Source organism: Taudactylus pleione, unplaced genomic scaffold (assembly GCF_031769625.1).
Source record: "Taudactylus pleione unplaced genomic scaffold, aTauple2 ptg000154l, whole genome shotgun sequence".
NCBI lineage: Eukaryota > Metazoa > Chordata > Amphibia > Anura > Myobatrachidae > Taudactylus > Taudactylus pleione.
Window position 1 is genome coordinate 11,630,035 of NW_028284556.1, and position 26,656 is coordinate 11,656,690.

At 43.3% G+C, this 26,656-nt stretch overlaps 1 protein-coding gene across 1 annotated transcript in view; it reads left to right on the top strand.

Moving 5' to 3' along the window:
• ADGRG6 (adhesion G protein-coupled receptor G6) overlaps positions 1-26,656 on the top strand; it is a 193,380-nt gene that overhangs the window by 68,899 nt on the left and 97,825 nt on the right. Inside the window, exon 4 of the mRNA XM_088474375.1 lies at positions 4,549-5,169. Coding sequence (XP_088330501.1) covers positions 4,549-5,169 — 621 coding nt within the window. The remainder of the gene's footprint in view (positions 1-4,548; positions 5,170-26,656) is intronic.

Consider the following 26,656-nt stretch of genomic DNA (forward strand, 5'->3'; position numbering starts at 1 on the left):
CTCTTTCCATGTTACAATTAATTGTGAATGAAACTACTTTTAACACTGATTTCAATTTGCAAGAAAGAACTTAGGTGTGAAACCAATATGCAGTAGTGGATACTGTAGTCTATAGTGTAGTTGTGATAGTTGTCGATAGCCAGCAGAAGGTCCCTAGGCACACAGCCCTTTGGAAGCTGCAGCCCACTACTCCACGCTTTTTACATTAACAGTTGAGAAAGAAGAAAGCATACTTTGCTCCCTTACTGGGAGAATGGCTGACACATCATAGCACAGTTGTTATGCAGTCATGATGTCAGCATACAGCATAATGACATTCACAATGCCGACATCATTAATGTTGACACCTGCAAAATTGTCAACATTTCTAGAAAGCTTAGCGCTAGGGTTAGGGTTGCCATTAGGGTTACTGTTTAGGGTAGGATTTTCTGATTAATATTAGGAGCAGAATCAGAAGAATGCTACAATGTCAACATGCTAACATCTGTGTCGACATGCCAAATGTGGACATTGGTCAATGTCAGCATTATAAACATGTCGACATGTTTAATATTGACAATACAACCATATCAACATCCTCGTGCGGGCATGATGATTGTTAGCATTGTCACCATTGAGCATATATAGTCAATAGAACCCGCATAGTGCTCCACTCCCAGCCCATCACTCCCAGTCCCTTGGCTGTGCTCAGTTTCATGTGGAGCCATTGTATGGACAATAAAAACACTCAATAAGTAACATTAAGTTAATTCAGTGTTTTCGGCATACCCTAAACCATAGCACCCTAGGTGACCACTTTGGTTTCCCTAATCGTTGCACCAGCCATTATAGTACTACAATTGTAAGTAAACTTTTTGCTATACAGTAGCTTTCCGTAATTATAGAGTGTGGCCTACTGTACTTCAGCATACAAGTAGGTCACGTCTAATATTCTATGGCACAGGTTCTCAAACTCAGTCCTCAGGACCCCAAACAGTGCATGTTTTCCAGGTCCCATCACAGCATCACAAATGGACTAATTAGCTCCACCTGTCTTTTAAAATGTGTCAGTGAGTAATGAATACACCTGTGCATCTGCTGGGTGACATGCAAAACGTGAACTGTGTGGGGTCCTGAGGACCGAGTTTGAGAACCACTGTTCTATGGAATGCCTTTCTGCACTGTATTCATAAATTTGTATTTCTATGAAAAGAGCTGAAACAACAACATCCTGCTATGTGGTGGGGTTTGACTATGAACACTTAAGGGCAAATTCCATTGGCAACATGTAAAATATGCAGAATAAAACAAAAACGTCATGGAACAGTTTCGAAAATTCTGCTGAATAAGAGACATTTTTAAAATCTGCTACATTTTTGCTTCATTCCACAGAGCTTTTCAGGAAGAAGTTAGCTTTGTGTTTTCTGATAAATGAGAAGTTACTATTACAGTACAAAGTAGCATTTTTTAGCATGAGGCACCTTCAAAATTGATAATCTATTTTAAATGTTGCAAAATAAATATTACAATCAGTATGAATAAGTATAGGGAAGCCACAACATAGCTGTCAGTTCTCGATGAGCAATCCAAATTTTCTAATGAGCATAAAAGGGAGAGTGGATCAGAAGCGTATTTGATTTTGTAAAGTATTTATTCTATGGACTGTTAACAGTGTTATCCTACATTTGCGTGGTCAAATTTAACACATCACCAAGAAAAGAACTGATATATTTTTAATGAAAACTTAATACAAACTGACATTTATGCAGCAGGCTACTGTAGCTTTGCTGACTGCCCAGTGACATATTATGCGAAGGATTAGGAGAAGACATTTGGGTAGTTTAGAAAAAAGATACTGAAGAGTCATTGTGGAGAAGAATAAAACTTAATTTGTTAAAGTGCCCATACATCAGCAATCACCAAAAAAATTCACAGATTCTTCATTTTTCCCCCCTATTTACCAATTCTCCAATCCACCAATATGTGTCCACACATTGCCGATATTTTACTGTGATTTGCAGATCTTTTTCATTCAAAGATCAGAGATGCGAATCATGAAAGTGCCCATTTTACTAGTAAAATACTAGTAACAGTTTGCAAACACTAGCAATCTACAGCCCCGATTGGTCTGTAAAATCCAACCTGTTTCACCCATTCCGATCACTTTTTGGTCAGAATAGGCAAACGGTGAACCCATACATTACCGATTTTTTACACAGTTTTCTGCAAATTGCAGAATTGCCCCAATTGGTTGCTGATGTACCTTCTGTTTTCACAAGCATGAGTGGTTCCGTTTTGGCTTGGTTTAGTATGGATCTGAAAAATAAATCTTATTGGCTATCTGGCTCTCATATATTTTAGAAAGTCAATAAGATAAATCCGAGCTTGTGCTAATTAGATGAAAAGAACCGAGTAGAACCGAACTGTACATCTCTAATTTTAACTTTTTTTTGTAGATATTTAACAGGAGACACTTAATCATCTCAATCATAGGGAAGTTGCTTTTCACTAGACTATCTCCTAGATTCTAGGCTGCTTTTCATTAACCTATGTCAAACTATGCCAACCTATAATTATCTCACATGTTTCAACTAACTCTTATTGATCAAAGACATGCCAGCTAGATATTTATCTTATCCATTATTTCTCATTTATAGTTAAATGAATTAGCTTTGACTCAACTAATGTTGGAAACATGTTTAATTCAACTTGTTATATAAGGCCAGATTAATTATGTCATAAAGTAAGTTGTAATTACTAAACCACACAAATATGTCTGGGGGCCCCATGTGCCCCTTTTTCTTTGAATTCCCCTTTTTTTTTAAAGACCAAAAATCTTTAATACACAAAACATTAATTTCTGATAATTTAATTTCCTGATAAACCCAAATATAGAGGACAGACAAGAATAAGTATTTTACCATACATGTACAGGCCACGTGGGTAGCTCAATTTTTCTTTTCATAATTGTGGGATTCCAAAATATTTATTCAACAAAGTGGGGCATGTTGACACACTGTATCTGTTATAAACACATTTGTCATGCTTCAGACTCTATCAGACTGTACAGTAGAGATGAGAGGTTCGGTTTTGGCGCAGATCTTCCCGCCAAGTTCAAATCTCAGAATGAGGCAAAAAAAACATCATCTTTCATGGGCAAACAGTCATCTTTGTAGGTGAAAGATGACATTTTACCTAGTTCTGAGTTCCAAACTTGGCGGGAAGATCCGAACCAAAACTGGACCGCTCATCTCTACTTTACAGGTAACTGATATTGTTTGATAATTTCCTTTTACCAGGGATAACATCTCAAAATGTGTTTCAGGATACATAATTAATGAAAATGTAATATATGCAAAGGAATGGCACAGATATTAGCAATTCTGCCTCAGAGCCCGGGGGCCATAATGTCTATTCTGACAAGGGGACTATCTGCATGGCGATTGTATGGTCTCCTGGTGTGTGGATGGGTTACTTCTGGGTTCCTTGTTCTCCTCCCACAGTTAAAAAAACATACTGCTAGGTTATTGTTAGCATGTGTTTGTATTTATGTGTTAAATTATTTAAACTGCAAGGACCACAGTACTGGCAATACTCTTTCCCACTCTATTACACACATTTAGTTTTGTTGGTACATAAAAGAGATCAGAAGAGATCCCCCATTCTCACTATGGGCTCTATTTACTACAATCCGCATTTGTAATGCAGATTGTAGTGTGATTTTATCGACTGAATTCGCATTGCGAATTCCGGCAATATCACAGGGATTTACTACAAATCCCTTGCAGGGACAGAACTTGCGAGAAAGCTCTGTCCCTGCGAATCCCCTCCGCACTCTAGTCACGATATTTTCGCCCAAAAAAATACAGTGACTAGTGCCCCGCGAATGCGCCGTCTGAACGTCACTGCTACCCCCCGGCGCTAAGCCCTGCCCCTGACACTAAGCCCCACCCCCTGCGATCACAGACACCCCAGCGACCCCCCTCCCTTAATAGCACTTATCTGCAGTCATCAGTGCTCCGGTGATGTCTTCCATGCCTCCGGTCAGCTATCCCATACTGCACTGGGACCCGATCACCTGATGACCGGGCCGCAGTGCAGCATGGGAGACCAGCTGACCAGAGGGGAGTCATCACCAGAGCCCCGACCACCGGTCCCTGGAGTCAGGTAAGTGAATTTTTTTTTTTGCAGTGTATCTGCTTGCGGTCTGTTTACACCACACAGCTGATCATTTAGACCGGCTCTGGGCTCTGCTCTGCCTTTTAGAGCAGAGTAGAAGTCCGGTTACCGGGGGAGACCCAGGTATTTTTTTACAATTTATTTTTAGTAACTTGCACTGGCCTTGGTGGTGGCACATTCAAGATGAAATGTATGTGCCCCATACTAACTAGGTGTAACAGTAAGTAAAATGAGCAGAGCTCCAGAAACAAAAAGTTAATAACAAACATAGAAAAGATTGGGTACTTTTATTATGAGACCAATTATATATAGTTCATTAGGTAGTAAATATTCTGTGTTGTACTGTAAGTTTATTCTTGATACTAATATGATTTTTTTTTTCTTTGTTAGTGGCTGTATCATTAAGAAACCAAAAAGTCACTGTTCCACAGAACCAAAGTCTCAGTATTATATCAGTCTCATCCAAAATTTCCTTTCCTGCTCTAACGGAACTAACAGTATGCTTTGAAGCTACCAAGACCAGCAACAGTACTGAGAACTGGACAGTCTTTTCTTACGAAAGTGCTAGCACTGGTCTCTTGAGCTTTGGAAAAAATGGGAATGCATATATTTTGTCTATCCTGGGTGTTCCGTGCATACTTGATTCTGCCTTACCTTTATACGGGAATAAAGAGTTCTTTACAACATCATTTCAACAAGTGTGCATTATCTGGAGTAACCATTCAGAACAAATATTTGTGAGTACCAAAAACAGCTATCATGCTGTATCCTGTCCAGATGCAAAAGATCTTACTATTCCAGGTAACGGGAACTTAACATTAGGCTCTTATACTTCCAAAATGGGACCTCTGGAGGGGGATATTTACAACTTCCGCCTATGGGACACTGCAATGGATTCAAGTGCTCTTGCAAACCTCAGCTGTGATGTAAAAGGGAATGTTATAAATTGGGAAAATGATTTTTGGAGCATCCCATCCTGGGCAAGGAAAACAGAAAGCAATCTTAGTTGTGGTAAGTATGGTTTTACAATTGTTTTAATGTTTCTTCTTCTGGTATTGTTTATGCTGTTGGTTATGCATTAGAATGTATTACACATGGTTTTCATTGGCAACATATGTTGGAGTTACAATGAAGAAAGTTAAAGGAAGTTAATATTGTACAATCTTTTTCCTGTTATTTCACTATTTTTGGGTAAATCTCAATGTCCGAGCTTCCACTGCAGGGAGCATGTGTGCTGCCAGGCCATGTATTCACATAGGGAATTTTGGACTGGTTGGTAAAGTGATAAATCTCTTCTTATCACTGCCAGCCAGAATCGTCGGAGAGCAGAGCACCATTCATCTGTCCCAGTGTTGAATATGTCCAAAAAACATTTCCATCCCTGTGATAATCGGTAATAGAAAAAACGTTTTGGGCTATATGTGATAGGATCACTGGTAAAGTGGTCTGTGGCAGGACATTTATCCCAGATTCCTGTCCTATGTGTTTAAAATCCCCAGGAGAAAGTCTGCAGTGAAGCAGGCTTGAGTCTCGGCTTTTTGAAAAGCCGGTTTGGGACCTGGGGGTTGTGGGTGAGAGGAGAGGGAGGGCTCCACCCACGGCCACTCCAGGTTTTGGTTCTCGCAGCCTGGTAACAGGCTTGTTAGGGTTTCCACCTGAGAGTGGCCAATATAAGCCTAGTGTGTTGAGGGCTGATTGTCTCACCTGGGAGAGCAGACAGGGAGTTTGCTCAGAGACACTTGAAAACCTAACTGTAAGTGTTGTGCTGTGCTTTTGTTGCTGGTGAGGGCATTAGGCCCTGCCAGGTTCTGGTAGTGAGGGAACTACCTGTGAAGTTAGTGCCCCGACAGGGCTAGGATTTACGTTTATGTTTTCTTTGTGTTATTTCTGATATTGCACAATAAAGACTGGCGCCGACCAGCTTGTACTTGCATCCAGTCTGGCGTACTGTTTCCCAGTTGCTGTGTGTGAAAGGAAGGAGTCCTCTACCCAGGAGAGGGACCCCCTAACCTAACTGTTTCACATATATTACTAAATTACTATTACTAAATAGACCCTTAAATTCTCTTCTGGTGAGGTTAATTGTTGGATAGGGTTATGGGATGTGTGCCTATACTGTAGACTTCACTCATGTTAAACTGGCCTTTATTGCACATATGAGTTTTAAATATGGTTTAACTTGCAAATTCCCTTTACGGACCTATTTATCAATTATTATTTGTGGGATGTTTTCGTGGAGTACTGTGACTGCAAAAGCACCCCTCTATAGAAACCTATGGGAGCTGCTTTCTTGCCAAATTTACCAAGCTCTGGAATGAGCTTGGCTCCGATAGCTAAGCCATCACTATAGGCTACACTACGCAAAATATACAGAGACAAGGATCCTTAGGATTCCTCTCCAGCACTCTCCACTTGCACATGCATTGCCCTGCTCTTCCAGGGTAACTCCCAGGAATTTGTACATCCCTGGGAGAGAAGGCAAGTATGCACAAGTTCATTCTAATAAAGATAATGTAAGAAATGTAATAGCCTGAGAGATGTGGGCATTGGCAATTCCGGCAAGTCTGCCAGATGTTTTAAAGTGGTAATAATTTAAAAGGCAAAACAATCTGCTTTTGCCTTTTAAATTATTGATACTTTAGAACATCAGGCAGAGTAGATGAACTCTTGCCAATGCCTGCATCTGACAGGCTATTACATTTCCCCCCAATACAGGGGAGTAGCTAGGGTGGTTGCAGTGGAGCACATGCTCCAGGAGCCAGAGATCAGGCATTCGACAAAGGGCAGAGCACCTGCTGAGCTGAACCTGAAACACAGAAAGAGATCAGTGCCTCCAGACAGGGGGCATGGTGTGGATGGAGCCACGGTTGTGGCACTGCCATCACCATGCTCCCCACCCCCCCCGTATAAATGCACCGATCTCTATGTGCTTCAGGCTCAGCTCATCAGCAGGTGATTCCCTCCTTCCCTCCCAGTCGAATGGCTGATCTCTTGCGCCCTGCTACAGTAAGGAGGGAGGGAGAAGATCTGAGTAAAAGGGGGAATATCTGTGTGTATGAAGGGAGGGGAGCTCTGTTAAGTGGTGGAGCTGTGTGTGTATGAGTGTGTGCTGGGGTTGGTCTGTGTGAGGAGGGGAGATCTTTGTGAGGGGGAGAACTGTGTGTGTGAAGGGGGGAGATCTGAGCGAGGGGGGAAACAATGAGTGAGGGGGAGAGCTGTGTAAGGGGAGGTAAGCTGTGTAAGGGGGAGAGCTGTGTAAGGGGAGGTGAGCTGTGTAAGGGGGAGAGCTGTGGTTGGGGCTGAATGAGGGGGATCGTTGTGTGTGTCTGAGGGGAGGAGATATGTGTGAGAAGGGGGAAGATCTGAGTGAGTGGGGAGAGCTGTGTGAGAAATGTATACAGTGTATGTATTTATATATACATTAATATGTAGCCCCGAGGCGGTATTTTGCGTAGGACCCTAAATCCGGCACTGGGGCTGAACATAAGGGAGGAATGGTGGATCCATGGGCAATAACAAATAGGGAGGAGGAGGCAGTACCCTCCCATCATCACCTCCAGGTTCTCCTCTTTTCCACCTCTGAGGTGGGTCCCATCTACCACCCCGGCCCTGACATCCTCCGGCCCGGTTTGCAAAGAGGAGAGAAGGTGGCAGCTGTGTCCCTGCTACTGTGGGGAGGCCTGAGCCGGGTGCTGATGCTGAGAGCCTGGGTCGTAGCACCCATGACTGGGAGAAACCTGAGAGGTGAGTCTGGTGAGGTCATTCCTGACTGCTCTAACGCCAAATGCCAATAAGGGGCACTACTATGGCATATGTATAAGGGGCAGTACTGTGGCATAATGTGTAAAAGGGACACTACTGTGGCATAATGTAAATAAGGGGCACTATTATTAGGCATAATGTGAAAACGGGGCACTACTATGGCATAACACAAATTAATGGGCATTAATGTGTGGCATAACGTGCATTGTGGCCATTATTGTGTAAGATAATGCGAATAAGGGACAGTACTGTGGCGTAATATAAAAAAAAGACACTACTGTATGGCGTAATGTGAATAAGGAGCACTACTGTGTGGCATAACGTGAATTGTGTGCACTACTGTGTTGCTTATTTTTAATTGGTGGAATTACTTTAGTGGGTTGGAATATATCTAGCCCTCCATGACCCAGTTTGATACTGCCCCATATGTTTATTTTTATTTCCCTTTAATTTACCCCTACATGCTTGACACACCCCCTACCTGACACACTTGGAGGGTGGGGGTGCAGTAGCACACACATGCTGCAGATGCCATGGCTACAAGCAACTCCCCTGCCCTAATACACTGAAAAATACAGCAGTCACAGTGCTCCTGCTAGTGCATTACTGCAGTCAATAGTGTGTCCTGGTATTTAACTTTGTACATCCTTGTTGTAATCCCTCACCTTGGCTGCTGTTATCAGTCATTAATGAATGACTTACGGTAATGCATGTAATTCACACTCAGCATTAAAATTGAACTGTCTAGTGTTGTATATACAGTAAGCTGTTGTGATTAGAATACTCTTCAATAATAAACATTTATTACATTGTCCTATAGACTGGCAAACTAGAACACATTTAAAATCCTTCCCTATATCAACAGTCTTGCTCTAATTATCTGAATTTATAGAGGGCTCTACTAATTACAATCCGCATCTAATTCACGGATGGGTTGTGATAATATAATATTGCCCAAATTTGCATTGCGATATTTTCAATACATCACAAGGCTATATCAAATATCGCATACAGGGACAGAGCTTTTGATAAAGCTCTGGACCTGATTCAGACCCGGTCGCAAGCGTTGAGCGCTCGCAACCGGGTCGATGGTGGCCCAGAGCGCATGCGCACGACGGAGCCGGCTCCATCGTGCGCATGTGCGAGACCCGGATAGCGACAGGAAATCCGTCGTCGCTCCAGGTCTCGCACCAAAGGGGGTGTGCTGTTGATGTTGAGTGACAGAACGCCCCCTTTGGTGGGCGGGTCGAGGGGGGTGGCTGCCCAGACAGAGGCGTTCCCATGGGAACGCCTACCGTTTGGGGGCGGCCCGACTGACATCACAAGTGATGTCAGTGGGAGAGCTTTCGGCTCTGTTTGAGCTGAAAGCTCTCTGGGGCTTGCGGCCATGAGACCCTACCACAAGGGTCTCGTCGCAAGCCCGATGGTCGCGATGGTCTTGACCATCGCGACCATCATCCTACGCCGCTCGCATTAGCTGTGGGTGGCTCTGAATCAGGGCCTCTGTCAAGACGAATTCACTTTATACACTTGTGATACAGTCAGGTTAGGGGGTCCCTCTCCTGGGTAGGGGACTCCTTCCTTACACACACACAGCAGCCAGGAAACAGTACGCCAGAGTGGATTTGAGTACAAGCTGGTCGGCGCCAGTCTTTATTGTGCAAAACAGAAACAACTAAAGAAACCATAAACATAAATCCTAGCCCTGGCCGGGCTCTAACTTTACAGGTGGTTCCCTCACTACCAGAACCTGGCAGGGCCTAATGCCCTCACCAGCAACAAAGGCACAGCACAACACTCACAGTTAGGTTTTCAAGTGTCTCTGAGCAAACTCCCTGTCTGCTCTCCCAGGTGAGATACTCAGCCCTAAACACACAAGGCTTATATTGGCCACTCTCAGGTGGGAACCCTAACAAGCCTGTTACCAGGCTGCGAGAACCAAAACCTGGAGTGGCCATGGGTGGAGCCCTCCTTCTCCTCTCACCCACAACCCCCAGGTCCCAAACCGGCTTTTCAAAAAGCCGAGACTCAAACCTGCTACACTGCAGACTTTCTCCTGGGGATTTAAAACACATAATGACAGGAATCTGGGACAAATGTACCTGCCACAGACCACTTTACCAGTGATCCTATCACATATCCCCCCCCTTTGTTTCGACCTGTGGGGCGGAACAACTGAAGCCCCCAAACAATGAACGCGTGACAACGCGTCTGCATTGGCCATCTGGCTTCCTGGCCTATGTTCCACTGAAAATTTAAAAGTTTGTAATGCCAAGAACCATCTCGTAATTCTCGCATTACTGTCTTTATTTTCGGACATCCACTTCAAAGGGGCATGGTCAGTGGTCAATTTGAACTTTCTTCCAACCAAGTAGTACCTGAGAACCTCTAACGCCCACTTTATGGCCAACGCCTCCTTCTCCACTGTGGCATCGGGTAGGCATCGAATTTTGAAACACTGTTCAACTTTCGGAAGTCATTGCAGAAACGCACACTCCCGTCGGGCTTTGGAATCAACACAATGGGACTTGACCATTTACTATGTGATACTTCAATAACCCCTAACTCTAGCATATTTTTAATTTCTTTCGACACCGATTCTCTTGGTGCTTCTGGTAACCTATAGGGCTTTAGATTAACTTTAACCCCTGGGTCAGTGATGATGTCATGTTTAACGACCGAGGTTTTCCCAGGTACATAAATGACCAGGGAAGGGGAGAATAGGGGGATATAGTTTGAGCACAGGATATAATATATTGGATATAATTAGTCAAAAGAATAATGAAAATCCACAATTATAAATATCAAACCCTAGTATAGGTGTCAAGCAAAAATATTGTAAAGTGTGGAGGTGCTCCCCATGAGAGTATAGATAAACGTAGTATGGGGAAGAAGAAGAAAACTCTCTTGTTGGGGGCACTCGAATGTAAAGGTTATAATAAGAATAATATATAAAAAATAACTTTTATTAGATATATTTTAAAATACCAAAAACAAGTCTGAGCCTGTTACTTATTGGCATTACTGTTGGAATAACAGCTATAAATTATCACAAGCAGAACACGAACATACATAGAACATAAGACAACATATAATACAATACTTATCACAATTGTGTGAAGCTAAGTGAAATATTACAAATAGGTCTATAATTCTCTGTCTCATACAATATTGAGACCTATATAAAACATATACTAGTTCAATGACCTCATAATGTCGTCATAGCACAATGGCTAATCGGAATTATGGCAGAAGCATACAAGGAAATCTTCTAGAAAAGAATGTGATAATAACCATACAATATTCAATATAGGTTACGTGAGATATCACAGCACAATAACACTGAACAGTAATCAGAGAAATACAATGATAAGGGGGTCAGATGAAATAATAGCTGACCCTGCAAATATCAAAATGAATATAAGTAAATCACAGGTTGTAATGAGAGGCAGATCACACGTAGGCCGCCTGTGATGCCACCCAGGTACTTGTAGACAGTAAGGTTATAGGAAAAAGTAAAGCTACTCCTTTATGTGGAGTTTACAAAATAGCAGCTGCTGCATGCCATTGTATAACCATTGAATGGCATGTGAGCGTACTATAAAGGTACTCCCAGGGTAGGGAATAAGTACAATGAGTATCTGCTGTTGGACTGCGTTAAAAAGAAGGTCCTGGTGTAAACATTGCAGGAACCTCTAATAGGCGCACCCCAATGAGAGTACTCATAGAGACAATAGTTATCGTAATGAAATAACACAGCATAGGTTTGCGATCTGTGCTGCTGCCAGTCATATACCAAAGGTAGTGGTGAGTGGTGGGAAACCCAGATCGCATATGCAGTGATAGGAAGAAAGAGTATGAGTGTAGCTGCACTATGGCTAGTACAAGAGGAGCTCTGTTGCCCTAAAGGTATTGCAGGGTCACAAACTTGTCTCTGTTGAATAAAGCCACTCAGTGCGCTAAAGAAAGTGTAGTATGAAAAGTACCTGAGCGCTCACCTCCAGGGAGCCGGTGTGTAGTATAGAAAATCTGCCACTAGAAGAGCCTGTCAGTATGCTGCCATGACGAATCCCGCCTGTACACAGCCGGATTCGCGGGTCTGAGACGCGCGTTTCACTGTCGCTTCCTCAGTCAGATGCATGTGGACTGTGATACACAGGTGATCTTTAACCTGCGTTGTGACCAATGGGAGAGCAGGTGCTGTGTGTTGCAGATGCACCCTGATCTTCTCCAACAACAAATCTAGTGAAACAAAAAACCAAGTACGTTTCATTACAAATTACTGTAATGAGTGGCGAGAATTGTAGGAAATCGTCACACGACATTGGCATGTCTTACTCATGGATGATGATCTGAGAAATTCTCTGGAGAGTAAACCCACCTTTAGCTGGCGAAGATCCCCAAATCTCAGGGATAGACTGGTAAAGAGCCATTTTGTAGGAAATCCCAGAAGGCAGATGAAATTAAAAGGTACTTACCCATGTGGTAAGTGTAAAGCCTGTAGCTATATCACCAAAAAAGATAACGTTATCGATAGATATGGCCAGACTATCATGCTAACACAATTTATCAACTGTGATGCTATGGGGGTTATATACTGCTTGGAGTGCAGTTGCAACCTTAGGTACATAGGCATGACAAGTCGCATCTTTAAACAGAGAATCTTAGAACACGTGGGGAATATCAAAAATGCAAGAAGCGACCTCACTAAAATGAAGAAACTGACATCTGTCGCCAGACACTTCTTAAAATACCACAATGGAACAACACAAGATCTGAAAGCCTTTGGGCTAGAACATATTAGATTGGGCATAAGAGGTGGCAACCTGACAAAAATATTACTACAGAGGGAAAGCAACTGGACCTTTAGACTCAATACTGTGAGCCCTAATGGACTCAATGAAATGATCAACTACAGTATCTTTCTCTGAGAGGTCTTTTTTCATTAAAACTTATGTCATGTCTGACTAATTTTTATATGCAAGCAGCAATGGACGATCATTGGAAGCTTAACTCCAACACAGACATCATTTTAGTATTTTAGTGACCAATTCTTAAACTTGATATTTCACATATTTCTTAATATATATATATATATATATTTTTTTACATTTTTTTACACTTTTTTCTCTCCCACCATCTCCACATACACTTATTCTCTATGTATAAATACATATCTCAGCATTATTATTGAATACTCATTACCCCACACTGTTTTCATTTGTCTTCTCATTTGTTTATCTTAGCCATGTTCTCATCACTTTGATGTTTCATCAATTTTATAACCTTAATTCCTGATCACTCTATACATCCAACATATCCTTTTGGTATTTACCTTATACTTCATGTCAACTTATGTCAAGGTATTTCTGCACACAATCTGTATTCACATTTGTATACACTTTTCTAGAATATATCACTGTCGTCACATCACCATACATATTCATATATTAATTAATTATTTATTATCTACTCATTATTATTATTATTATTATTGTTATTATTGTTGTTATTATTATTATTGTTATTATTTTTTTTTTTTTTTATTATCTTTATATTTATTTTTATTTTTAATATTTTTAATTTTTATTTTTATTTATTTTTATTTTGGTATCATTTTCTTTATCCTAATCACTTTATACACACTTATTTATATCTACTATTTATATATCTGTATGTTTGGTATTAGCATTTTTGCATAACTATTTTTGCTGCAAGACAGACACTTCAGCTACTAGTCAGGTTTTCCACCTTAGCCTGTTAGCCTGATCGTTATGAGCTTCATCTAACCCAAACACTCCCCCCTCCTATGACTCACTCCCTCCTGTTGCTGTGGACCAATAGAGGGAGTTAACACTTGGACCTATTGACAAGGGTATTGCATCTGCAACACACAGCACCTGCTCTCCCATTGGTCACAACGCAGGTTAAAGATCACCTGTGTATCACAGTCCACATGCATCTGACTGAGGAAGTGACATTTTCTTTATTCTAATCACTTTATACACACTTATTTATATCTACTATTTATATATCTGTATGTTTGGTATTAGCATTTTTGCATAACTATTTTTGCTGCATGACAGACACTTTAGCTACTAGTCAGGTTTTCCACCTTAGCCTGTTAGCCTGATCGTTATGAGCTTCATCTAACCCAAACACTCCCCCCTCCTATGACTCACTCCCTCCTGTTGCTGTGGACCAATAGAGGGAGTTAACACTTGGACCTATTGACAAGGGTATTGCATCTGCAACACACAGCAGCTGCTCTCCCATTGGTCACAATGCAGGTTAAAGATCACCTGTGTATCACAGTCCACATGCATCTGACTGAGGAAGTGACATTTTCTTTATTCTAATCACTTTATACAAACTTATTTATATCTACTATTTATATATCTGTATGTTTGGTATTAGCATTTTTGCATAACTATTTTTGCTGCAAGACAGACACTTTAGCTACTAGTCAGGTTTTCCACCTTAGCCTGTTAGCCTGATCGTTATGAGCTTCATCTAACCCAAACACTCCCCCCTCCTATGACTCACTCCCTCCTGTTGCTGTGGACCAATAGAGGGAGTTAACACTTGGATCTATTGACAAGGGTATTGCATCTGCAACACACAGCACCTGCTCTCCCATTGGTCACAACGCAGGTTAAAGATCACCTGTGTATCACAGTCCACATGCATCTGACTGAGGAAGCGACAGTGAAACGCGCGTCTCAGACCCGCGAATCCGGCTGTGTACAGGCGGGATTCGTCATGGCAGCATACTGACAGGCTCTTCTAGTGGCAGATTTTCTATACTACACACCGGCTCCCTGGAGGTGAGCGCTCAGGTACTTTTCATACTACACTTTCTTTAGCGCACTGAGTGGCTTTATTCAACAGAGACAAGTTTGTGACCCTGCAATACCTTTAGGGCAAGAGAGCTCCACTTGTCCTGTACTAGCCATAGTGCAGCTACACTCATACTCTTTCTTCCTATCACTGCATATGCGATCTGGGTTTCCCACCACTCACCACTACCTTTGGTATATGACTGGCAGCAGCACAGATCGCAAACCTATGCTGTGTTATTTCATTACGATAACTATTGTCTCTATGAGTACTCTCATTGGGGTGCGCCTATTAGAGGTTCCTGCAATGTTTACACCAGGACCTTCTTTTTAACGCAGTCCAACAGCAGATACTCATTGTACTTATTCCCTACCCTGGGAGTACCTTTATAGTACGCTCACATGCCATTCAATGGCTATACAATGGCATGCAGCAGCTGCTATTTTGTAAACTCCACATAAAGGAGTAGCTTTACTTTTTCCTATAACCTTACTGTCTACAAGTACCTGGGTGGCATCACATGCGACCTACGTGTGATCTGCCTCTCATTACAACCTGTGATTTACTTATATTCATTTTGATATTTGCAGGGTCAGCTATTATTTCATCTGACCCCCTTATCATTGTATTTCTCTGATTACTGTTCAGTGTTATTGTGCTGTGATATCTCACGTAACCTATATTGAATATTGTATGGTTATTATCACATTCTTTTCTAGAAGATTTCCTTGTATGCTTCTGCCGTAATTCTGATTAGCCATTGTGCTATGATGACATTATGATGTCATTGAACTAGTATATGTTTTATATAGGTCTCAATATTGTATGAGACAGAGAATTATAGACCTATTTGTAATATTTCACTTAGCTTCACACAATTGTGATAAGTATTGTATTATATGTTGTCTTATGTTCTATGTATGTTCGTGTTCTGCTTGTGATAATTTATAGCTGTTATTCCAACAGTAATGCCAATAAGTAACAGGCTCAGACTTGTTTTTGGTATTTTAAAATATATCTAATAAAAGTTATTTTTTATATATTATTCTTATTATAACCTTTACATTCGAGTGCCCCCAACAAGAGAGTTTTCTTCTTCTTCCCCATACTACGTTTTCCCAGGTACGTCAGAGAACAGCACCCTATTTCTGACCAGAAACTCCTTGACCTCTCGTTGTTGAATTGCCGACAGGGTTTTTGCCACTGTCACTTCAGGAACTAAGGGCCCTGGATTTACTGGAGGGGCTCGGACGGCCGACGGTACCGTTCTATCTTTCCAGGGCTTTAACAGATTTATATGGAATACCTGTTCCGGCTTTCTTTTCCCCGGCTGGTAAACTTTGTAATTGACCTGTCCCACTCAATCTAAGATTTCAAAGGGCCCTTGCCATTTAGCCAAAAGTTTATTTTCCACCGTGGGAACCAACACTAACACTCTGTCCCCAGGAGCAAAGCTGCGTAACCAAGCCTTGCGGTTGTATACCCTCTGCTGTGCCTGTTGAGCCTGTTCCAGGTGCTCTCTCACTATCGGCACCTCTATAATAGGCAATGGAACTAGTGGACCCTTAAAATGTGGCCTGGGAGCATGATACTGACACTCAGGGCAGGATGCGCAAAAGTCAGATACCTCTTTATGGAGCCCGGGCCAGAAAAACCTCTGCATTATTCGCTCAGTGGTTTTCTCTACCCCTAGATGGCCTGCCGTTATATGACCATGGGCCAGATCCAACACCGTTCTTCTGTAGGCTTTGGGAACTATTAGTTGTTCCACAATATCTTCCCCCTTCTTAGTCACCTGATATAACAAATCCTGACACATTACCATGTGGGGATAGGACAAAGGACTATCAGGGTCTATGGGTTTACCATCAACTACTTTTACATTCTCCCTGGCTTTTACCAAAGTAGGGTCATTCAACTGCTCCACGGCAAAGACCTCTCTTCTGACCTCTAAATCAGGCAGACGATTAACTGGCCCAACAACACTTCCCACCTCAATGGGAGGCACATCAGTTGGCGGGCCACCATCACGCTCCGCATTCTCTAGTTCGCCAATCATAGTAGAAAAAGGGAATAACTCTGACTCAGAAGAAACTCCCTCCTCCACTACATCGACAACCTTCTCAAATGGATCGGGGTTGTTCATTTCTGGAACAAAACGGCTTTCCCACAACTTCCAGAAGTGAGCAAAGTCTCTCCCCAATATTGCATCGTACATCAGACCATGCACCAAACCCACAGAAACTATAGCAGAACCACATGGTGTCTCGATGTTCACCTCGGCAGTAACATAATATCGAGTATCCCCATGTATGCAGGTCACACCAACAGTTTTCCCCTTACACCTCAAGGGGTTCACCAGCTCAGCTTTTATAAGTGTCACCAAGCTACCAGAGTCTAACAGTGCCTCTACTCGGTTGCCATCTACAGTGAGTACACACATGTGCTTATCAGTCTCAGCCTGCCGGTCAGCCGTACAGGCTGTCTGTGCAAAGAAAGACGCCCTGCGGCAGACATGAGCAGTATCACATTGCATAGGTTCAGTTGTAAGTGAACAATTAGCGGCAATATGGCCGAAGTCACCACACCGGAAACACTGAATCATATTAATGTCTAGTCGTTTACGGGGCAAGAACCTTCCTGGCCTGGCAGGCCTGTCTCCAGGTACTACACCCTCAGTCTTAGGTACATTCCACCGCCCAGCACCCTTCTCCCCTGGAACAGTCTTACCAGTGTCTGTGGGAGTTCGCCGGTGCGCCATCGGGGCTCGGTGGGGCATACTCATCAGCTCCTCAGCCGCCACGTACCTCTCTACCAGCTCGACCAACTGGTCCGCGGACTTAGGGTCTGCATGGCTCACCCACTTGCGCAGAGTCGCAGGTAACGATCGCAGGTACCTGTCCATCACGACCCTTTCCACGATCTGTGGTCCCGTCAGCGTCTCGGGCTGTAGCCATTTTGAGGACAGATGGACGAGGTCATGCATCTGTGAACGTGGAGGCTTGTCCATATGGAACTCCCAGCGGTGGACCCGTTGGGCACGAACAAAGGAGGTGACTCCCAAGCGAGTTAGGATCTCCTGTTTTAGTTTTTTATAGTCCTTGGCATCAGCCAGGCATAAGTCGAAATAGGCCTTTTGTGGCTCCCCAGACAAAAATGGTGCCACCAGACTTGCCCACTGCTCCTTGGGCCAACTCTCCCTTTCGGCCGTTCTTTCAAATGCGGCGAGATAGGCCTCCACATCATCGCCTGAAGTCATCTTTTGGAGGAAGTGACTGGCTCGTATGGAGTGAGTGGTGGTGGGAGGACCAGTATTAACATCTTTGGGCCGGACGACCAGGTGCTGTACCACCTCTTTTATGGCCTGGCTGTTTTCCGCGATGGCGACCTGTTGTTGCCTCTGGGCTGTCTCCAAGGCCAACAGTTGCACCCTGGTGGATTCCTGCTGAGCCCTGGTAGATTCCTGCTGAAGTTTGTTCGTCTCCTGCTGAGCTCCTGTAGCTTCCTGCTGAGCCCTGGTAGATTCCTGCTGAGCTGCTGTAGCTTGGAGCAAGGCCTTAATAATGTCCTCCATTTTGTCCTGGGGTGTAGGTTGGAAGCTGAACCTTGCCTCTCTGAGCATTGGCTGACGCCTCCTCTATGGGACTCCAAGGACACAGCGTTATTTCCACACTTACAAATTGGGTGTCATTCCCTTTAATTTTTAAACGGAAAGTTTTCCTCTTGCTGCAATCAGTGTGTGTGAATGCCCGCATTCTCCACCATATTGTGACACAGTCAGGTTAGGGGGTCCCTCTCCTGGGTAGGGGACTCCTTCCTTACACACACACAGCAGCCAGGAAACAGTACGCCAGACTGGATTCGAGTACAAGCTGGTCGGCGCCAGTCTTTATTGTGCAAAACAGAAACAACAAAAGAAACCATAAACATAAATCCTAGCCCTGGCCGGGCTCTAACTTTACAGGTGGTTCCCTCACTACCAGAACCTGGCAGGGCCTAATGCCCTCACCAGCAACAAAGGCACAGCACAACACTCACAGTTAGGTTTTCAAGTGTCTCTGAGCAAACTCCCTGTCTGCTCTCCCAGGTGAGACACTCAGCCCTAAACACACAAGGCTTATATTGGCCACTCTCAGGTGGGAACCCTAACAAGCCTGTTACCAGGCTGCGAGAACCAAAACCTGGAGTGGCCGTGGGTGGAGCCCTCCCTCTCCTCTCACCCACAACCCCCAGGTCCCAAACCGGCTTTTCAAAAAGCCGAGACTCAAGCCTGCTACACTGCAGACTTTCTCCTGGGGATTTAAAACACATAATGACAGGAATCTGGGACAAATGTACCTGCCACAGACCACTTTACCAGTGATCCTATCACACACTTTATACACTTCTCACTGTATTTTTTGCAAAAAATACAGTGAAAAAGGGTCCACGCATGCGCTGCCGGCTCACCAGCCCCCACGTGCAACCATGATCACCCCCATTATGATCTCCCCCCCTCAGCTCAGCTTACACTTACCTGCACGGTGAGGTCCTCTGGGACTCCGGTCAGCTGGTCTCTGGGCTCCGGCACTGTGACACAGGTTAGATGCTAGAGACCAGCTGATTAAAGTACCCAGAGACCTCACCGGAGCACCTATCACCATTTTTTTTTTTTTAACTATTGTTTTTTTTTTTAGTGATCAGCTTGTGGTCTATTTAGACCACAAAGCTGATCACAGGGGCCAGCTCCCGGCTCTGCTCTGCCTGTCAGAGCAGAGCAGGAGTCGGGGAAACAGGGGAAACCCTGGATAACGCCATCTGAAGACATTATTATCACAGGGCTTTCCTCATTATTTTTTCCAAAATTTATTTTTAGTAAATCTGAGCAGATAACATTTCCCATTACAAGTATGAGAATTGAGAACTGCTTACTAAAAATACACGAATTGAAGTGCTTGGAGTAGTTTTTAATGAAAAAAATGTATGTGATATTAAAATAATGTGAAACGGCTGTGAAAACAGCTTTTTTTTCATTTTTTTTAGTAAAATAAATATTGATAAATAGGGCCCATAATATTGTTAAATACTGTACTTGCTGTTCCTGTGTTTTTTTTTTTTTTTTACAGAAATGCTAAATGTGTAATACTGTATAATAACTGCATCATTTCATAATTGTAGGTGTCTTTTTCTCTAATACCTTATCATAACATCCTCTTTTTCTAATTTATTTAGAAATTGTAACTCCGTTTTCTATGGAAATATTAACATTATTGTTATAGTACAATGGTTGGCATAGGTTAGAATCTAACCACAGTGCTGTCTATGTGTAGTTGTATACTTTCCCCTTGTTAATGTGGGTACTGAATGCAGCAATTGCCAGAACCATTTACCTTTTTGTAGGTATCTTGTACAGCCCAAAACTAGTCTGGCTGGGTCATTAATTTATGGGTAAATTTGCACTTGTTGTGTATTTGTGCATACCTCCTAATAAACGTAAAACTGACCCCAGCATTATTACCATGATGAAGGTATTTGCCTTGCATGGAAAAGGAAGCCATTCCTTTTTTTGCACAGAAGAAAGGCATGTTGGTACTGAAAGAAAGTGTAAATATTAACCATTAACTTGCAGAAAAGCAATTGTTTTGAAGGAAGTCACATATCTTTTTATGACAGCTAGAAGGTTCAATTACTGTTGGTGCGGGAAACCGACACCAATATAGTGGTACTAACAACAACTCGATTTAACTGACACTGACTGGAACAAATACCTCAATGAGTTGTGGTGAACCTGCCATAACAGAAAATCAGACAAGCTTATCATCGAAGTTGGCAAAAGACTATTTACAAAGCGCAAAAACAATGCAGGGAGGATTTTTCCTCAACAATGGGTTTTTGGGGGTATATATGTAGAGAAACTGGTTGCTCATTCTTGGCAGTACCAGATGGATGTGCCAAAACTCTTGTGAAGTTATACAGCAAAACTCATACTGAATAATCAGATCACAACTCACCTACAAAACAGGTGAATTGAACAAAGCAAGGTTTCAGCACCTGAAAGTAAATTGTAAGTACAATTTCATCAATTCTGAATCTGGTTTACTTACACAACTGTCACAAACTCTCAGACAGATAATAGATGCTTGCCTGTACTAGACTCAGTACAGAGATGCGGAGTCTAATAAGCCAGCGGTATTCACCAGGGACCCCCGCAAGGACGTTTAGACTTAGCTGCATCCAACACACAGGTCGCGGTGCTCTGACTTGGTTCCTTAGTATAAGTGCAGGTGTACAGTGGAGTGTGGTAGGGTACGAAGTGGTAAACAAGCCAGGTCGGAACTAGACAAACAAGAACCAGACAGACAAGCAGTACCATGGGTCAGCCGAAAACAGATAACGGAGAATAGCCCAGGTCTAAACCGGAATACCAGGTGCAGTACCAGGGAGGAGACAGAATCAAGTCACAAGCAAGCCAAGGGTCAGGAACGAGCAGTAGGGATCTCTAGAGGTAGGAACACTGGAGTATGGTTTGGGACCCTATACTCTGGCACAGGAGTGTCCTCTGGAACCTCCTTATATAGGGGGAGACTTGAATTTGGTGCCTATATGACGTCACCTATGGTGCACCTGGCCCTTTAAGACTATTGCTGAGCAGGCCGCAGGAGCAGGAAGCAGCTGTGGCTCCCTATGGGAGCCACAACTGCTTCCCGGAAGTGAGGGACAAGCCACCAGGGATGAACTGCAGTGTGTCCTGAGCGACTGCAGAGGAAGAGAGCTGGCCGAACATTGTAGCAGTGGGCGTCAGGGACCTCCTGAACGTTGCCTTGCAGGAACTGTCACAGGACACCAGCGCTGCTGGACCCGGTAAGTGAGACTGCGTGCATAATCGTAGCCGCGATCCGTGCTGAATCAGGCCCACTGTTTGTGATTACAGAAGAGGCGAGACGCCGTCACATTCAGTTCCTGGCACCTTGATTGTAGCCCATAGCATTCAAAATGAATGCAATGCTAGGGAGGGTTGGTACCTTTTGTACTGGATTGCAAAGACAAGTGAGTGGCTTAAGTGGTTCAGCATGATATGATAAAAACCATTGGGTGTGGTTTTTTATAGCCAATGAAATATATGAAAAGTGCTCTAACAAATAGCTACAGATGTGTCTTCATACACTATTGCTGCAGTCACGCCAAATAGGCCCTTTTGACTCACCACAGTATAGTCTGAAGAATCAATGCTTGAGGAACTTTAGTAAATAAATCTAAACTTTTTTTTTTCTAACAATGTCTTTTTTTTATTTAGGTTTGGACATGTGACATATTTCATGCTAGAGAACATAGACTTGTAAGAGTGAGGCAGAATCTATGTTCTCTTTCAGTTCCCTTTGTACACATTACTATGTTGAGCATGGCACTGCAGGCTGCTCTAGCACTAGAGAGTTAAACCAAGGAGACTGCATCTTGCAGTATCTCACTCTTAAGTTGGGTACACACTAGACGATATGTCATCCGATCGGGTGGATCAGAGCCCAGTGCTGGTTGTGCAGGGGACCCTTATGTCATTTGTCCCCTGTATTTTGTCAACCAGGGCTGGTTCTGAAATGCCTGGTGCTGGTTGTGCTTAATACAGGGGACCCCTATGTCATTTGTCCCCTGTATTTTGTCAACCAGGGCTGGTTCTGAAATGCCTGGTGTTGGTTGTGCTTAATACAGGGGACCCCTATGTCATTTGTCCCCTGTAGTTAGCACAACCAGTACTGGATCTCCAAAGCCCAGTGCTGATTGTTCTATTGGGGAGGGGGCCACGCCGTATTTTTAAATTTTTACACAGGTTTTTATTTGTTTAAATACCGAAGCACAGAGGGATCTCGCTGATCCTTCCGTGCATCTGTGTTTATTTTTTACACACAGATGCATGTATCACGGATCTTCCTGATCCGTGCGTGCATCTGAGTTGGCCATCAAATCGTTCATGTGCTTAATCCCCTTTTATTAGCCACAGAATTAGTTGTCAGTGATGTCAAGTATGTTGAGATGTGAAACTCAAATTGAAAAAGGTGTTCTACTTGAGATTTCTATTTTGGGTCGTTTTGGCCTCTTTTGCGGCTGATTTGCGCTATTTATCAGCCATTAACAAATTTGAATCCTTAGTAAGTTTTGAGGGTACTATTGATGTCTATGGCAAAATGCTGTTGAGTTGAATCGATGGTCTATTTGTTCGAAAACATGTTATCATCCGATTTTCAGGTGTTCTCGACTGAGTTTTAGCCAGCAAATGGAACAAAGTCGGGCGATTTTAGTAAATTATGAATATGCATTTACTGGCCGATTTTGTCACATTCGATTACATTCGAGCTTAGTAAATTTACCCCTTACTGTGCATCTCAGTTTATAAATGATGTGGTTTTATTGACTCTGAGTTTACTGCAGCTTCTGAAGCTGCCATAATGTTGCCTAATTACTGTTAGTTTCAGTTGCTATTTTAGTATATACAGTGCCATTGTGACAGCAGAGACAGGCATTGACATGATTGTAGTGTCTATTTATATTACTGTATAGTACACTTGACTTGAAGCTGTTTCGATATTTTAGCAGTTTACTGATATTACTAGGACGGCGCATTCGTTGGGGACGCAGTGCGCATGTACCTCCATACAACTGTGACGTCGGTCACAGTGCCTCGTAAGCCGCAGCATTATTGACATGCTACTAGTGTTTGGGGTCAGTGATGGGGAGCGTTCCAGAAAGCAGGGGCATGCTAGTCCCATTTTCTGTGAGTGCTGAAGGCAGTTTCACTGGCCCCAATAACGTTGTTTTTATTCAGATGTCCGATGGGTCGGCGAAGATCGCACTGTGGATCCAATTCAGCATCTTGGGACTCAGGCCCTGATTCAGAGCCGGATGCTCTGACAGAGCGCTCGCTCTGAATCAGGGCAGTCCTTGTGGTAGGGTCTCGTTGCCGCAAGCCCTGGAGTGCTTTAGGCTCTATCAGAGCCGAAGGCACTCCCACTGACATCACTTGTGAAGGGCCGGCCCCAGACGGTAGGCGTTCCCATAGGAACGCCTCCGTCTGGGCAGCCACGCCCCCGGCATGCCCACCAAAGGGGGCGTGTTGTCACTCACCATCGACAGCACGCCCCCTTTGGTACGAGACTCATAGCAACGGCTTGGCCGTCGCTATCCGGGTCTCGCGCATGCGCACGACGGAGCCGGGTCCGTCGTGCGCATGCGCACTGGGCCAACATCGACCCGCTTGCGAGCATCTCAGCGCTCGTGAGCGGGTCTGAGGACCTCATTCAGAGTCGGTCATTGCGGCCGCACGGTCGTACGCCACCGATGTTTGCTAAACTGCGCATGTGTAAAATTCGCAATGCGCGTGCGCAAACTAGCTGTTACGATTGGAAATATCTCTCTCCTTGAACTTGGCCAGGTCGTTAGTTTGAGTGACAGGATGAGGCGTTTGTGGGTGGTAACAGGGGAAGGTGCTTGTGAACCGGGGAGTGGAGATCCGAACGCAGGAGTGCCTAACTATGCAAACGGCGTTTTATGGGAGTGCATAATTAACAAAGTAGTGTCATAGCACACGTGACATGGGAGGTTTTTACACTGACTTGATCGTAGTGCTTAAGAGAGGGTTTGGTCAACCTTAAGCTCTACGGCCAGCTCCGATGGTTTACGATGGTCTCGATTAATCCTTATATGCCCGGAGATGACGTGTAATGCGAACGAGAAGGGGGTGTTTTATAGTATTACGGCCGCATCCTCCCCTTGCTCATCCAGCTAATGATCCCATCTTAACGACGCAACTTGCGAGTGCATCATTTGGATATCCGGCCCCTTTTACCTTACGACCGTGCGGCCGCAACGACCGACTCTGAATGAGGTCCTGAATCAGGCCCTCAGTCAGCAGATCAGAGAATCCAGCAATGGCCGTCTTTTTACAAAAGATGTCACCTGCAGCATTAGCATATGTACTCAGATCCACTGCGACCGAAGACCCAGCACTGATCCACACTGCGGCTACTTCTGAATCAGCCCCACAGTACTGTACATAGATATTTCAAGGTGTACTTTTATCTAGTGTTTCAATTTCTGCAAAAAACATTCAGATGATTTATTTGGTTAACTGATTTGGTACATGATGACGGTGACACTTTATATGATAAACGTGTGTGGTTTAATTAGTGAAAGACATGTGATTACATGTTGTCTGACTTTTAAAGTGTCTCCACCCATTGTATAAGTCACATATTAATCATCCACTGCTAAATACAGTATGTAAATGAGTAACACATATTTTTACATTATTATGACCTAATGTTTGCTTCTGCATATTCTTTTGAATCATATAACCCTAATGTGATTTACAGCAAGGACTTGATTCAGAGATGGACGCAGTGCCAATGTTTACACAGTTGACTGATTATCGATAATATGTGCATGCTGAGTCAAGTTTCATTACTGTTGCCGCTTGCAGTGAGTGATTTATTCGCGATCAGATTTAGAGACAGGGCCATTTGTGGGCAGCAATTCGCAGTGGCGACTGAAATGCAGATGTGTTGCAACCATTTTCGGATTGTGTCTCAGCCTACGATACCGTACGCAGTAAATATGGCTCTGCGACTCACTTCCAGCAGCAATTAACTTATCGCAGTCATTTGGATCTGCGAAGCCGCTGGTGGGTGTCTCAATACAAATCGCAGTGCCTGCGACATCTCCATATGTTTGCACAGCTGCTGCGTACAAATTCAGCAGCAGTGGCTTTAGCGTACTTGTCTGAATAAGGTTAAAGTGCAGTTGCCACACTGATTTATTTATAGTCTGGATATATTCATAAAGCAGTAATATAAAAGAGTTGCTTGCCACAATGTAGTGCCTACCAATTCATAGTATTTCAGACCGTAGTGCCCCAATACATAGTATGCCACACTGTAGTGTCCTCCATACAATAGGCTTGGCCCGGTGGCAGTTACCTCCTCACCTCCTCGTGATGATCTGGAGTGGAGGTGGAGTAGTGGGAGCACAGAATGAGTTAGTAAACACCCGGTGGGATGTCAAGTAGCTGACACTCTGCATGTACACTGCCCTGGCTGGCGGCGCCCCCCTGTACCAGGCCTGCCATGGTGCACAGAGCACTTGCCCCATACTAGTTGCGCTTCTGGACTTAGGTGAATATATATATTTTTCACTTTCATAATTCATTGGCATGTATATCAAGCTGTGAAAAACCTTATTTGTCAACAGGTAAAGGATTATTTAATATTTATTAAAGGCTGCCAAGGATGGTAACTATCACAAAGTATCACCAAGTATCACCAAGTATCACTTGGGCTTTGTATGGAGAAGCCCGTACAGCTGCTATCCTCCAATTACTATCACCAGTTTAGGTTGACAGTAGCCTGTGCCAGTGCAAGAATACAAGTAGTTATTTCATTTTTTTCATTAAAATATTATTTTTCTTTCCTATTTTTAAACTATTTAATTTTTAACAGAAATTGAACTGGAAGCCCAAGTCAAGTTTCCAGGTCCAATGTGTATGTATGAACTGTCAATGCCGGCTCACACATGCACAGGGTCTCCCTGCACTGAGCTGGCGAGTGATAGAGTACTTTGCCCAGCTTCACCTGCCCCCGTGATTAGAACAAGTAAAATGAAAATATGTACTGTTCTGTGCTTAAGCATTATTATGACTACTTGAAATCCTAGACTTACCTGTGAGGAGTGAGCTTTGATATACAGTCATAATTTAATGCATCTTTACCTTATACTGTATAAACATAGGTTCATTTTATTATCTATATATATATATATATACTGTATAAAAGGCTAATGCAGCGTATCCACTAGATGATATAATGAACGATAATGATATTGTTATCATACAATCATTCATTATGTCGTCCAGTGGGTATGCCTTCAACGACCA